Consider the following 15,084-nt stretch of genomic DNA (forward strand, 5'->3'; position numbering starts at 1 on the left):
AGCCCGACAGGCATGGCTCAGCAGTTGAGCATCGACCTAGGATCCAGGAAATCAAGGTTGAATTCCTGGTCAGGGCACATGCCCAGGTTGCGGGCTCGATCCCCTGTGGGGTGTGTGCAGGAGGCAGCCGATCAATGATGTTTCTATCTTTCTTTCTCCCTCTCCCTTCCTCTTATCAGTGATGTTTCTATCTTTCTTTCTCCCTCTCCCTTCCTCTCTGTGAAATCAACAAAGATATATTTAAAAAAATTAAAAAAATATATATATATATGCCAACACAAACACTTATACAAAATGTTCATAGCAATATTATTCATAATAGCCAAAAAGCAGAAAACAGTTCAAATGCCCATTACTGATGGATGAATTAAAATGTGGTATTATCCATACAATGGAACATTATTTGACAATATAATGTGAAGCAAAGGTACATGCTACAACATGGATGAACCTTGAAAACAGGATGATGTGTATGTGAAAGCCAGTCACAAAGTACAACATACTGTATGATTCCATTTAATAAAAAGGCACATTACCTATTTTGGAGTCAATAAAAAAAAAAAAAGCAAAATAAAGATTAAAAGAACAAAGATGTATACAATGGGTATGGAAGGCCTGATAGCTATAAGTTTTGTATACAGCACAATTGAACAATATATACAATGGAGCTTAAGAAACCAAGAGCTGGTGTGCTCTGCCTCCCCAGAGCAGGCCCTAGCCTTTCCCTTCTCCCTCTTCTTCCACAACAGGCATGCAGCTCCTAAACTCTAAGGGATCCCATGAGACTGGCAACAGGGGAGCAATGGGCAGTGGCAGCTTGTTCTGGGCTAACACCCTGAGCCTGTCCCCAAGGTCCCCTTTTCTGACTTTCCAGTGATCTGACAGTAGTGCCGCCCGGGCACACTTCTTCCCTCTAACATTTCTAGAGGCCAAAGCAGCCACCTCCTAGGCTCTCTGCTGTTGATTCTTCTGTCCTAAGCTCTTCCTTATTTCACTGTCTGCAGCTTTATAAACATGCTGTCTCAAAAAACTAACAAGGCCTGGCCAGTGTGGGTGTCATCCTGTGTGCTGAAAGGTTGCCAGTTTGATTCCCAGTCAGGGCACAAGCCAGGGTTGTGCGATCGATCCCCCCAATTGATGTTTTTCTCTTTTCTTCTTTCTTCTCTCTCTAAAAATCTTCAAAAAGAAAACAAAACAAAGCAAAAACAAACATACAAACAAAAACACGAAGAGCTCTGTTCTTATTTAATCCTGAAGTAATGTGACAGTACTAAAGTAAAAAAAAGCAGAAGTGACTGTAAGGACAGGATAAAGGCCTCTGTTTTGCTTTGCTGTGGTCTTCCACAATTTATAACAACCATCTGGTAATTAAACCCCAAGATTTTTGGCTCCTCTGATTCAAACAGCCCCTGTATTCAAACTGCGGACAAGACAAGCTACTCTCAAGGCTCCATTCCTGCATCCCCCTCCTCCCTACTGTTTTCACAACTCAGGGATAATTCGCACCAAGGAGTCTAGTTAGTAGAAGGCTCCCTTTCCCCCTCCTCTTTAAACAAGCCTCTTTGAACTCTTCATAACTCTTGCTCAGAGCATGTTCTACAGGCTGGGGAAAGATACTGATAAGACACTTCCCTAGGACATCTGCTGGTCTACATCCTGGAAAGCAAACAGACTGCAACTTTTCAAGACTACTGCCCTGGTATCTACTCAACTACAGAAAAACCCCACCCTCCCTTCCTTGTTGCTTAGCAACAGCCACTGCTTAAAAGTAGAAACCCCCCCTTTATTCCTTGCCCTGTATTGACTAGCAATACTTGGCCCTTTCCCCTTGTGGAAAGTAGAATATACTTCCTCTCTGCATCTCTTCTTTTAGTTGTAAATTCTTTCACAGCATGCGTCACTGGCCAAACCCTAAGTGACATAATCAAATCTGTACTTTAGAAAGATCACTCTGATTGTAATACAGATTGCCCACTGTAAGGAAGGCCAAGCGTACAGAGACAGGAAGCTGTGGTAAGGCTGGCAAGAGGATGGAGGCTATGTCTAAGATAACAGGAATAGAGGTAGGATAGAGTCGAGACATATTTACGAAGTAGAATCTGGATTAGTTGGTAATTGAGTGACTCTGGAGACTGAGAAGAGGGAAGTGTAGAGAATGACACTAAAATGGGTGAATCAGATGATTTCAAGGAATAGGTTTCAAAGAACTTCTGACCGGAGAGGATCATAAATGTGGAATATTTGTCATAAATAAATAAATGACTCCCTCTCCTGTCTGCCCTGAATGGATGATGGGATCATTTACTGAAAAGGGAAAGAAGTAAAGAAAGCAGGTTTGGTTTTTCAGATTTAGATAGAGTTTGAGGGATGTAATACATTGAAGTGGAGATTACAGATGGTCTGAAACTGAAGAAATATGATCTTCAGATATTTCGGAAGTCATCAAAATATATATTAATTGAAACTATGGGAGTGGCGAAGACTGTACTACAAGAGTACATAAAAAAGAAACAGAAAGTCAAGAACCACAGACTTAATTTTTACACAGCCCAACCCAAGCTTTGGTCTTATCTCTTTCCTTCCTGAGTTTCTTGGTAATGAATAGGTAGTCAAGTTGTTGTCATTCTCAGTGGGTGGGACACTTCCCAGCTATATTACCTTGGGCAAGTCACTTAATCACCTAAGCTTCAGTTTCCTCCCAATAAAATGGGGACATAAATTGTACTTAACTAGGCAGACATAAGATGATTAAATGTGAAAATACATGAAAAGCAGTATCTGGCATCATAGTAAACTCATGTTAGTTGACCTTATTAGCATACATACATACATACAAGGAGATTCGTAAATATGTGACAATTACTGAAAAGGGTCTGATAGTGAAGAACTGATGATAAAGATAGGTAGTTGATTCAGCTACTCCTTGGTGCATAAATTTTCTGCCGTATACCATAGCTGAAGGTTAAAATGTCTCTCCCCATTCGCATTATTCAGGCTGTCTCTCCAGGAACAAATATCTGAGATTCCTTGAAAATTAAGTTCAAAACTACTTCAGTGGAGTATTACATTCTTCTGTCACACAAACATTTTTACTGAGGACCTGGATGAAAACTGAAGCCAAATAAAAGGCAGGTGATAGGCACCAATTAACTAAAGTCTCTAAAAATGGGGGTGGGGGGCGGGAATCACTGGGAAAGAAAGTACCAAGATGGAGAGCACTATGTTTATTAACAGAAGATCATTTCACTCTCAGAAGTGTCCAAGTGGCTTGGTCACCCCATATATAAGGCTAGTTATTCTGGAGACTTCTGAAAGAATCAGATATAGATCCTGGCCTCAGGGAACTTACAGCTTATTTGGGGAAATGAGGCACACATATAATCAAATGTTTCTTATCATGCACTAAGTAAGGTTTCCTATGTGAGGTCAAACCTAGCTGTGATTCTGGCTAAGATGTTTTCTCTGAACTTCAGTAACTTTAAAATATTGTAAAGTTTCACTTAATCAAAATTGAAAATACATTTAATATAAAGCATCAACTAGTTAAAACTGGTTAATAAAAACAAATATAGGGTGTCCCAAAAATATGTATACACACTTTAACAGCTGATAATTCACTTAATTTTCACTCCTTTTCAGCTTTAACTGATTTGAAATAATGGGTGAAGTGAGACTACGCTTTGAACGAAGAAAATTTATCTTAAAGTGCCACTAGACTTTATATATATGTGTGTGTGTGTGTATATATATATATATATATGTATATTTTATTGATTTCAGAGAGAGGAAGGGAGAGGAAGATAGAAACATCAATGATGAGTTATTGATCGGCTGCCTCCTGCATGCCTCCCGCTGGGGATCGAGGAAGCATCAACCTATGATCTAGGAGATTGGGGTTCGATTACTGGCCAGGGCACATGCCTGGGTTGCGGGCTCTTCCCCAGTGGAGGCTGTGCAGGAGGCAGCTGATCAATGACTCTCTCATCATTGATGTTTCTCTCTCTCTCCCACTCTGTTCCTCTCTCTGAAATCAATAAGGACATATTTAAATAAAAAAAAAGATAAAGTTTATCTTTCACTTCTGAGAGTGAAATGATCTTCTGTTAATTGGTACAAAACCAACAACAGTTAACGAATTAGGGTGCGCAAATATTGAATGTAGTGATTGTTGATGTTTGCGATTCCATTGCTTCAAGTTATCAGCAGTGCCTGGGCCAGAATGGTCATCAGTTTAAAAAACAAGCGTTGATAAAAAAAATTATTCATTTCTGTAGACTTTTAAATTTTGAAAATTAACTATATTAAAAGCAAACAAACACTGACTTTATAGTCATTCAAAGTATATACATTTTCTGGGGACACCCTATAGTCCCCTTTCCCAAAAGTTAAACTACTTTGAACACATTTAGCTGGTTCTTTTGGTTTTATTTTGAAATATCAAAGTAACATGTCTGCATCACTATTTATTGATTTTTCCTCCCAGTTTTAGGCATCATCAATTGAATTTTCAATGAGGAGGAGGGGAATTTAGATCTCCTTCTTCTCACTATACTTACCACACACATTCCAGCACCTACTTATCATTTGGTTACAGGATTTGCTAACTTTGGCACTATTGATGTCTTGGGCCAGATAACTCAGTTGTAGGGACTGTCCTGTGTGTTGCAGGGTGTCCAACAGCATCCCTGGCACCCACTAGATGCCAGCAGCAACAACCCAGTTGTGGTAATCAAAATTATTTAAGACATTGCCAAATGTTTCCAGGGGGATAAAATCATCTCTGATTAGGTCCCTGGAAAAGACCAAGAGTAGGGCTATCCATTTTATGACCATAAAACTTCAGTTTTTCCTTAAGGTCTTCACAGATAAAGGCTTTCTAATGTGACAAGGCCTGACACATATCACTTAAAAATACCAATGTGGCCCGCCCTGCCGATGTGGCTCAGCTGGTTGAGGGTCCTCCCATGCACTGAAAGGTCACCAGTTCAATTTCCTATCAGGGCACATGCCCAAGTTGCGGGTTCCATCCCTGGTTGGGGTACATACAGGAGGCAACCAATCGATGTTTCTCTCACACTGATGCTTTTCTCTCTCTCTTCCTTTCTCTCTCTAAAAAAAAAAAAAAAAAAATCAATGAAAACCTAATAAAAAAACACAACCAAAAAATATCAGTATGGCCCTGGCTGGGTTGCTTGGTTGGTTGAAGCGTCATCCCATTGTGGGTTCGATTCCTGGTCAGAACACATACTTAGGTTGTGAGTCCCATTCCTGGTTGGGGCACGTAGGGGAGGCAGCTGATTGATGTTTTCCTCTCTTCCTTTCTCTCTCGAAAATCAGTAAAAACATATCATCAGATGAGGATTAAAACAAAAACCCCCCCAATGTGGTGGTGGTGGTAACACATTTATAAAACTTCTGCATTAATGGAAATACCACCCCTCCATCTGTCAACTGTTTATGAGCTATTTTGCACTCCTGATACACCCATGGTAGGATGGACAGACTTTCTTTTGGGGATCAGAGTGGCTGGCAATTTAGTTATTCAAGAAAGTCTGAGTATATGGTTGTTGCTTATTTTGAATCTCCATGTTTGTCCATTTTTACCTCCTCTGGTGTTTGTGTAGGAGTAAAGAATTGATAATTTATGTGCAAGCCTTATGCTTTTCACAGGCTAAAGCATTTTATCTGTCTGAAGATTATGAGCTTATTGCAAAAACTCATAGTCTAAGCAGATAGATAAATCATCCATTAAAAAAAAAAGACTTGAGCCCGGCCAGGCGTGGCTCAGCGGTTGAGCGTCCACCTAGGATCCAGGCAATCGGGGTTCGATTCCCGGTCAGGGCACATGCCCGGGTTGTGGGCTCGATCAATGACTCTCTCATCATTGATATTTCTCTCTCTCTCTCTCTCTCTCCCCCTCTCCTTTCCTCTCTCTGAAATTAATAAAGGTATATTTAAAATAATAATAATAAAAATAAAATAAAAAAATTTTAAAAAAGACTTGAAAAAATAGTAAGACCTAACATAACTGTTTATTGCCAATCTGAAGTTTACTAGATTTTTGTCATGTACTCTTTTGAAAAGATCTACGCTGTCTTTTTACCATTTTTTAACTGTTCACTGTGCTTTCCTATAAGCCACATCCAACAGCTTAGTTAAATATATATAAAGAATAAAAACATAAACTAGCTTTCCTTGCAAAAACTTATAGTCAACTATGGTAATCTACTGTTTCCTCTATTGTTCAATAAGCCTTGCACTTGAGTTACTTTTCTCTAAAAGCTAACCACTTAAATCCTTATCCAATGAGGATGAAGAATGTTCTTGGTTTTATATTTATGATCCATCTTGAATTAAATTGTTTATATGTTTTTACTGATTTTAGAGAAAGGAGAAGGAAGAGGGAGAGAGACATCAATAAGTTACCTCCCATATGCACCCCAACTGGGATTGAACCTGGAACCTGGGCATGTGTCCTGATTGGGGCGAAAATAAAGGTAAATATCTTCATAACTTTGGTAGGCAAAGATGCCTTTAAAAAACATGCAAAGCCCGGCCGGGCATGGCTCAGTGGTTGAGAGTCGACCTAGGATCCCGGTGATCGGCGTTCAATTCCCGGTCAGGGAACATGCCCGGGTTGCGGGCTTGATCAATGACTCTCTCATCATTGATGTTTCGATCTCTCTCTCTCCCTCTTCTTTCCTCTCTCTGAAATCAATAAAGATATATTTTAAAAAACAAACAAACAAAACATGCAAAAAATATTAATCAGAAAAGCAAATAGTAAGTTAGACTTTACCAAAATTAAAAACTTGGGATTTTCATAAACACAAAGAAAATGAAAACACAAAACACTGTCCAGAAGAACATCTTCTCAATATACTTATTTTATAAAAGATATGAATCCAGAATATATAAAGAATTGTTATAATGCAATAATACGAGCTGAAGACTTGAAGGGACATTTTACAAAAGAAGGTATTTGAGTGATGAAAGGGGAATGTTAGTTATCAGGGAAATACAAATTAAAACCATGAAATAATCATTTCATATCTACTAGAATACCTTAAATCAAAACAGAAAACACCGACTGGCGGGTGTGGATCAGTGGTTGAGCGTCATCCCATGTACCGAGAGGGTACTGGTTTGATTCCCCGCCAGGGCACATGTCCGGGTTGCTGGCTCAATCCCCAGTAGGGGGCGTGCAGAAGGCAGCTCATCAATGATGACTCTCATCATTGATGTTTCAACTCTCTCCCTCTCCTTTCCTCTCTCTGAAACCAATAAAGATATATTTTAAGAGAGAGAGAGAAACACTGATTGGCTGCCTCCTACACACCCCCTACTGGGGATTGAGCCCTCAACCTGGGCATGTGCCCTGACTGGAAATTGAATCTCCATCTCCTGGATCCTAGGGGTCAATGCTCAGCTATTGAGCCACACCTGGCCGGGTTCTCTCTCTTTTTTTCATTTAAATATATTTTCTCTCATCGATGTTTCTCTCTCTCCCTCTCCCTTCCTCTCTCTCTAAAATCAATTAAAAAACAGTAACAGACAACATCAAATTTTTGTGAGAATGTGAATTAACTGGAACTGTTGAGTTGTCAGTGGGAGTATGGGAGTACAAAATGGTGGAGAAAAGAATTATTTGTTGTAATGGATGCAAAGAGTAAAGACTTTAAACAAACTTATTTACAACAATAGATTTCAATACTCGAGATGGGACAGCTCAGTGACAGATTGACAAAAGTGGAACTAATAAGATTCTAAGATCAATCTGGTTAATGTAAGCTAACAGGTAGAAGTTACTGTATACTTGAACATCTAAAATTCATTAAAAGAATTACCTGTTTATATTCGTTAACACAACTTTGGCAGCAGAATCTCATCTGCTGGCCATCAATCACCAGGACACTGTTTCCAGAACCTCTGCTCGGCAGGTACTCTCCACACTGTTCACAGCAATTCATTATCAGACCATTAGCCAACCTGTACTTGTTAAAGCAATGGTTACTGCACAGTTTATGTGTCACATTATTAACGCTGACTTCATGACGAATCTAAAAGAAAAACAAGAATATACTAAATAAATAAGCCAGATTAGCACAGTAAGCAATGAGATAACTAGTTTCTTCAACAGAAACAAAGAAACTGTAGTAATTTCTCAGTGGAAAAAATATTCAGGGAAAAGACTAAAAAGGCCATTTCATTATTCTTTCATTTTCATCTTTCTTTATAAAATCATTCTTTGATTTTATAAAAGAAAATAAGATTCATAGAACAAAAAGCAATAAAATCAGTAATAACTTCCCCAGGGACACTTAAGCATTCCAGAAAATGAACTGATTTAGAAGATTTTGATAACACCTGCTTAAAAGAAATGGATGAGAATTCTTAGTCTCATAAACTTCACTGTCCTAGGAAATCTGTTGGAGGGACTAATGAAATCAGTGTTTCATATTTGGATGGTGTCTGTATATACTAGACCAGAGGCGTGGAACCTTTTTTCTGCCAAGGGCCATTTGGATATTTATAACCCCATCTGCAGGCCATACAAAATGATCAACGTAAAAATAAGCTATGCAAAAAGCTCCTAAATTTATTGAATTTTGAGTCTCGCCTGCAGTTGTCTTGGCAGGGGCAGACTAAATGATTTCTCAGGCTGTATACAGCCTGAGGGCCAGTCTAGTACATACCTGTACTAGACTAAGTGTTTCTTGCTTCACTCAGCTCTGTGGTAACTGAGATAAAATTGTGTCCTGGATTTGCATGGCTCTGAGGGAACCAACACCAAGTGAAGACTGCCTGCAGGCATTTCTTCTTTCAAGAACTGGAAGGATGGCAATACTATTTAAGAAATGTGAAGTTATCAACATACTTTCAGTCCACATATTCTATATGTTCTTGCTCTAGGACTGGTTGCTTTCTTTGTGTCCTGAACCTACATTTTAATTTATTGTGGCTAGTAAGACAAAATCTACCTTAGAACTATTGCTCTGTGGATGAGTACATTCAATTCCATAGAAACAGATGTATATTTTTCATACTATGCAAACAGGACATTTGTTTATAAGATCGTTCTGACATATCCTTATTCCTTCCCTTAACTTCACTGTGTAGATTCAGAACATGTGCATTATGTCGATGGCAGAGCACAGAATACCACTTAGGAGTTAAAGCTATCCAAGAGCCCTGTCCAGTTTGGCTCAGTTGGTTGAACATCATGCCATGCACCAAGAGGTCATTGGAGTTTCAGGATAGATCCCTGGTAGGGGAGCGTGCAGGAGGCAGCCGGTCAATGTTTCTCTCTTCATTGACGTCTCTCTCTCCCCCTCTCCTCCTCTCTCTCTCTAAAATCAATTAAAAAATATATTAAAGTTATCCTACATAATAACTTAAGATAGAAAAATTCATACCTCTGTTAGTTTACTACAGATTGTACATCTTGATTTATTCGAAATTCTTTTTCTGAGACTCTGGTTATCTTCGTAAGGAGATACACAGTAGGTACTACAGAATTCCTGGAAGGGCTGGCTCGACTGCACTTGAGGAACAAAAGTAGCCCTTTTTGTAGGCGCATCCCTGAAACACAGGGATAAACACAATTAAGAACACTGCATTTTATTTTCAAATATATGAAAAATAATGGACAGTCTTCATTTTCTTATAATTTACCACTAGGAATCAACTACAGTGAGTGGATCTAGCAAAATCCACTTTTTTGTTTCATCACCAAGAGGTCCTAAATAAAATAAGAAGAGAAGATTTGGAAATAAAAATACTTTGCATCATAAGAAACTTGCCATAGGTTTGATGACTTTTAGAAGCAATCAGAAGGGTGGTAGCAAACCCTGTCTGGGTTGCCCAGTGATTGGAGCATCATCCCGTACACCAAAAAGGTTGCAGGTTCGATCCCTGGTCAGGGCGTCTATGAGAGGCAACCAATTAATGTTTCTTCTTTCTTTGTTTTTTTAAAAATCATAAGCTTTTTATTTTATTATTATTTTTTAATCCTTACCTGAGGATATTTTTGCCATTGCTTTTCAGAGAGAGTGGAAGAGAGAGAGAGAGAGAAACATCGATGTGAGAGAGACACATTGATTGGTTGCATCACGCTCATGCATTGACAGGGGCCGGGAATGGAGCCTGCAACTGAGGTACGTACCCTTGGCTGGAATCGAACCTGAGACCCTTCAGTCCGAGGGCTGACACTCTAACCACTGAGAAAACTGACTAGGGCTTGATGTTTCTCTCTCACATTGATGTTTCTCTCCCTCTCTCTCTAAAATCAACAAAAACATATCCTCAGGTGAAGATTAAAAAAAAAAAGGTGGTAGCAACTTGGTAGAACCAAAGTAGGAGATGAGGGAGGGAGGGAGGGCTAGAGGCAGAGTCAGTGGCAGGGAGAGATCAATTAATTTCCATATGTATACTCCATTTTCCTGCCAAGAGTAAGGACAGTACAAATGAGCCCACAACTCTGACAAACTCTAGGATAACTCAAGCTCAATAAACTTGAGAACACCTCTGCAACAATTCTACCCATGAATTTATGCAGCTCTCCAATTACATTCAGAACACACATATACACTGTCAATATCAACCATATGGAACCATGTTGGAAAGTGAAGCTTACTTTTTACACGTTACATTGCGTTTTTTTGGAGTACACCTATGAGAGAAGGAGGAAAGGCAGGTGGTAGAACAAAAGAGGTGAGCAGATCCTTTTCGTTGATAAGCTGTCTGTCCCTTCTGTAAAGGTTTTTTGCAGTATGCACAAGTGATTTTAGCTGGTTTAGTAAGCTGCTGTTGGGCTGAAGGCTGGCAAATCTGTTTAGGAAGCGAGGCCACTGGTGATAAAGAATTTACCCCTGGCTGTTTTTGATTACGCGGAAATGATGCTGACTGGGAGATCCAGGAATCTTAAAAAAATAAAACACGAAAAAGTCATGGAGCAATTCAAAATTCACATCAGAAAAATATTTAAAATTTTCATTTTCTACAAGTCTAAGAGAATAGTGAGGCAGCTATATAAGCAAGTGGTTAAGGCCAGGCAATCTTGTTACACAATCCCAAGGGAACTACCCACTTTGTATTCTAAGTGAATGACACTCTATTGTGCCAAGGATGTAAACGGTGGCCCTGAAGTTGTGTAATTCGGTAGCCATCATCTCTTAAGTCAGACTCCCCAGGTTCAAAATGCATGCTCTGACCTTACTAGACTGTGCAAGTATATTAAACTGTGTTTTGGTTTTCTAAACTACAAACTGACTAATACCCAACTCATGAGAGTGTAATAGTAAAGCCTTGTTTTGTAGCAGGGCAAATGCAAAAATATTAGCCACTTTTCCTTCTCTAGGAACAAAATATAAATACGTTATAAAATAAAGAAAATATGCAAATACAAAAATAACTATAGAGTGTGGTATATGTGGTCCGTTTTCATAACAGCTTCCCCCCAAACATTTTATTATGCAAAACTGAAAGCATACAGAGAAGTCGAAAGAATTTTATAGTTAACTCCTATATACTCACCAAATTGATTCTACAATTTTTTAAAAATTAAATTTGGGGAGGGGGGTAGTAACTTTTTTTTTTTTTTAAGGGAAAGCAAAAGTTTATTAGAGGAGAGACAAAAGCTCCCGCTGCAGCAAGAGGAGTCCCTAACAGATAGCCGGGTAACGTTGTTTAATAAGATTATGTAAATTTCAGGCACACAATTTTACAATACATCTGCATGCTGCATTGGGTGCTCACCAGCCAAAGTCTAGTCTCTTTCCATCACCATATAATTGACCCCCTTTACCCTCTTCTTCCTCCCTCAACACTACTTTACTATTTTTGCTTTAACATATCTTTCTATCTATACATCTTTCTAATAATTTTATATATTTCAAGTAGTATGCAGACATCAAAATATTTCCCTCCAAAATACTCTGAAATACATGTAATTTAGGCATAATATTTTAATATCCTTTTAAAAAAAATCCTCACCCAAGAACATGCTGAGAGGAGAGAGAGAGAAACATTGATCGGTTGCTTTCTGTATGTGCCCCGACCAGGAATCGAACCCATAACCCAGGCATGTGCCTTGATTGGGAATTGAACCGGCAACCTTTTGGTGCACAGGATCATGTTCAACCAACTGAGCCATTCTGGCCATGCTAGATGTAACTTTTTTTTTTTTTAAGATAAAAAAAAAAAGATTTTTAGAGAGAGGGAGAGAGAGAAACATTGATCAGCTGCCTCCTGCATGCCTCCCACCGAGGGCTGAGCCCGCAACCTGGTCATGTACCCTGACTGGGAATCGAACTGGCAGCATTTTGGTGCATGGGAACAATGCTTAACCAACTGAGTCACACCAGCCAGGGCTGGATGTAACATTTTAAAGCAAGTCTTTCCACAATTACTTCCCAGTCTTCTAAAATATTACTTCATAGACATTAATATAGGCGGTGGACTACTCAGGAAAGATTTCCCACAGGGTCTGCCCTACCCCAATCATATATTACTGCTGCTTCAAAATGGTACAAATGTGATGTACAGGTAATAGTGCTTCTCAAACTTGAACATGCATGAAATCACTGGGGAATATTATTTAAACAGAGATTCTAAATCAGCAGGTCCTGGGAAGGGCCTGAAATTCTGCATTTCTTGGATGATGGTGAAGCTTTGAGAAACGAGGCTCTCTTCAAAAATAAGTTTTTGTCATCACTAGGAGGCATATGGCCCCCTCCACGTATTACAGTTCCAAAAGCCTCTTACCATACTGCCAACATTAATAATTCTATTTTCATTTCTAAATTCCCACCCACTGCTTCTAATTTTCTCTGTTCTATTTCCAGATATCTTTTATCTTACAGGCAAAACCAAAATAGAACAAGTAACAAAGGAATTCTTTCATTCCACAGGTTGACATGCTGGTTAATACGAAGTATATGCCAAAAAGGTTTATTTTACTGCCAAGTACTCAGAAAGAAAGTTTCTTTACTGCTAAAGTTTCCTACTTCTAAGCCATCCCTTTAGAAAACAACTATACTGCTCTTCAAGGCAATAATTAAGTCCTGAAATTATTTTCACTTTAGCTTTGGTGTATACATAAATAAAGCAAATGTTTCCTTTGCTTATACTGCATTATTTAATTCCTCCTAATTTCAAATTTCTTAATTCATCAAGTTTTTATTTTATTTTTGGTATTAATAAACTTAAAGAACTCTCAAGTTCTTCCATGCCCTATCCTCAGAAAACACTTTGAAGAGAAGAGGCCTATTACATTATTTAATCCAAATCCCTCATTATATGCAAAAAGAAGACAGACCTAGAAGTTAGGTGATTTGCCCAAAAGTACAGGAAGTACTTAGATCCACCATTTCACTTTTATGAATTCTTCATTTCTTCCTGCCTCTAAATTCTTCTGTCTAAATAACCTTTTCATATTTCTTCAGTGTTGGGTCTGTTGGTGAAAAGTTCTTTCAGTACTTAGGTGTGTGTGTTTTTTGGTTGTTAAAGAATAACATGTACACATAAAGTTTATAAATCCTAAGTGCAAAGCTCAATAAAATGTTTTTCACAATGACTATACTTGCATGACCACAACCCAGATAGACATACAGAAAAATTTCAATAGCCCAGCAGCCTTCCTTACGTATTTACCCACTCAATAACTTCCCTAATTTCCCATAAGCCATCCCTATATGACTTCACAAATTGGCTTTGTCTTATTTTGATCTTCACATTCATGAAATCACATAATATGTACTCTTGGGTGTAGTTTCCATAACTCAACATTTTGTTTCTAAGGTTCATTCAACAATTGCAACAAGTAGTTCATTCTTTTTCATTGTTTGGTGTATTCCAATATGTGGTTAATACTATGTTAACAGACATTTGGAATGCCTCCAAATTTTGACTGATTTCTGTATTTTTCATTTAATGGTTTCTCAAGTATTTATCCTACTTGAGATTTTCTTCTTTATTTTAGAAAATTCTCAGGTTTACTTCTGCCTCATTTCTTTCCTCCTCTTTCTGGGACATCGATTACATGTCCTTTACATGAAGTGCCAGTCTCTCACATTCCTTTCTGTTTTTCTACCTTTTGGCTCTCTATGATTCAGTTTGGATAATACTGTGATACAACTTCTAGTTCATTCATGCTCTCTTCAGCTGTACTCAATCATGAAGTTAAAATGTAGTTTCTTAAAATATGTGTCTGATTATCTAGATCCCATGTGGGCTCACCTCTATTGTCTTTTTTTTTTTGTATTGATATTCTGTCATATGGTCTTGCCTTCTCATATCCCTGATTGCTTATCATAGTTTTATATGAAAAACTAACAAGAAAAAAATAAAGAAAGCAAGCCTCTGGCTTATGTTAGTTAGCACCCCAATAAAAAGGTTGGTTTTTTGTTTGCTTGTTTGTTTGCCTCTCTGTGGGCCCCTACGAGTCTGCTGAAAGCTCCTTTTAGATTCTCAGATGTCTCAGCAGCCCAAATAAGGATTACTTCTCAGAGAATCCTTCTCTCAGATCTTAAAACCCTAATCTTTTCACTTTATTTTTAGTTCTATGATGATTTCAATAGATATATTTTGTCTTTTCTTTCTCCTAATTATTCTCTGCAGGAAGGACAAGAATTACCTAGTCTATTATTATCAGAAGAACGCCCTAGAATCAGTACCACGGTCAGAAATGCTTAGAATGCAATAAGAATACAACATAGATACAAGAGCAATATCTAAGGTTAGGCATTTTCGGTATTGAGTTTTTGTTGTTGTTAATCCTCACATGAGGATATTTTTTCCATTCATTTTTGAGGGAGTGGAAGGGAGCGAGGAGAGAGAAGGGAATATCGATGTGAAAAGAGACACAGATTGGCTACCTTCCTGCATGCACCCTGACCGGGGCCAGGGACTGAACCTGGGAACCTTTGGTCCATGGGCTGATACTCTAACCACTGAGCAAACTGTCCAGGGCCTGAGTTGAGTTTTTCACTGTTAATATGAAAATGTGATGAGCAGAAAACTTTCATGGAAAAACAGTCTGCCCTAACGGTTAACAAGGGAAGGGAAGGATTCAAGATGGTAGCA

General features: G+C 38.5%; 1 protein-coding gene across 1 annotated transcript in view; it reads right to left on the bottom strand.

The window, feature by feature from the left end:
• The window catches only part of ZMYM5 (zinc finger MYM-type containing 5), a 41,917-nt gene that overhangs the window by 3,259 nt on the left and 23,574 nt on the right, over positions 1–15,084 (bottom strand). Inside the window, exons 5-7 of the mRNA XM_016203566.2 lie at positions 10,637–10,922; positions 9,417–9,582; positions 7,848–8,060 (exon numbers count right to left, since the gene is read on the bottom strand). Coding sequence (XP_016059052.1) covers positions 7,848–8,060; positions 9,417–9,582; positions 10,637–10,922 — 665 coding nt within the window. The remainder of the gene's footprint in view (positions 1–7,847; positions 8,061–9,416; positions 9,583–10,636; positions 10,923–15,084) is intronic.

The sequence above is a fragment of the Miniopterus natalensis genome, chromosome 2 (assembly GCF_054644295.1).
Source record: "Miniopterus natalensis isolate mMinNat1 chromosome 2, mMinNat1.hap1, whole genome shotgun sequence".
Lineage (NCBI taxonomy): Eukaryota > Metazoa > Chordata > Mammalia > Chiroptera > Miniopteridae > Miniopterus > Miniopterus natalensis.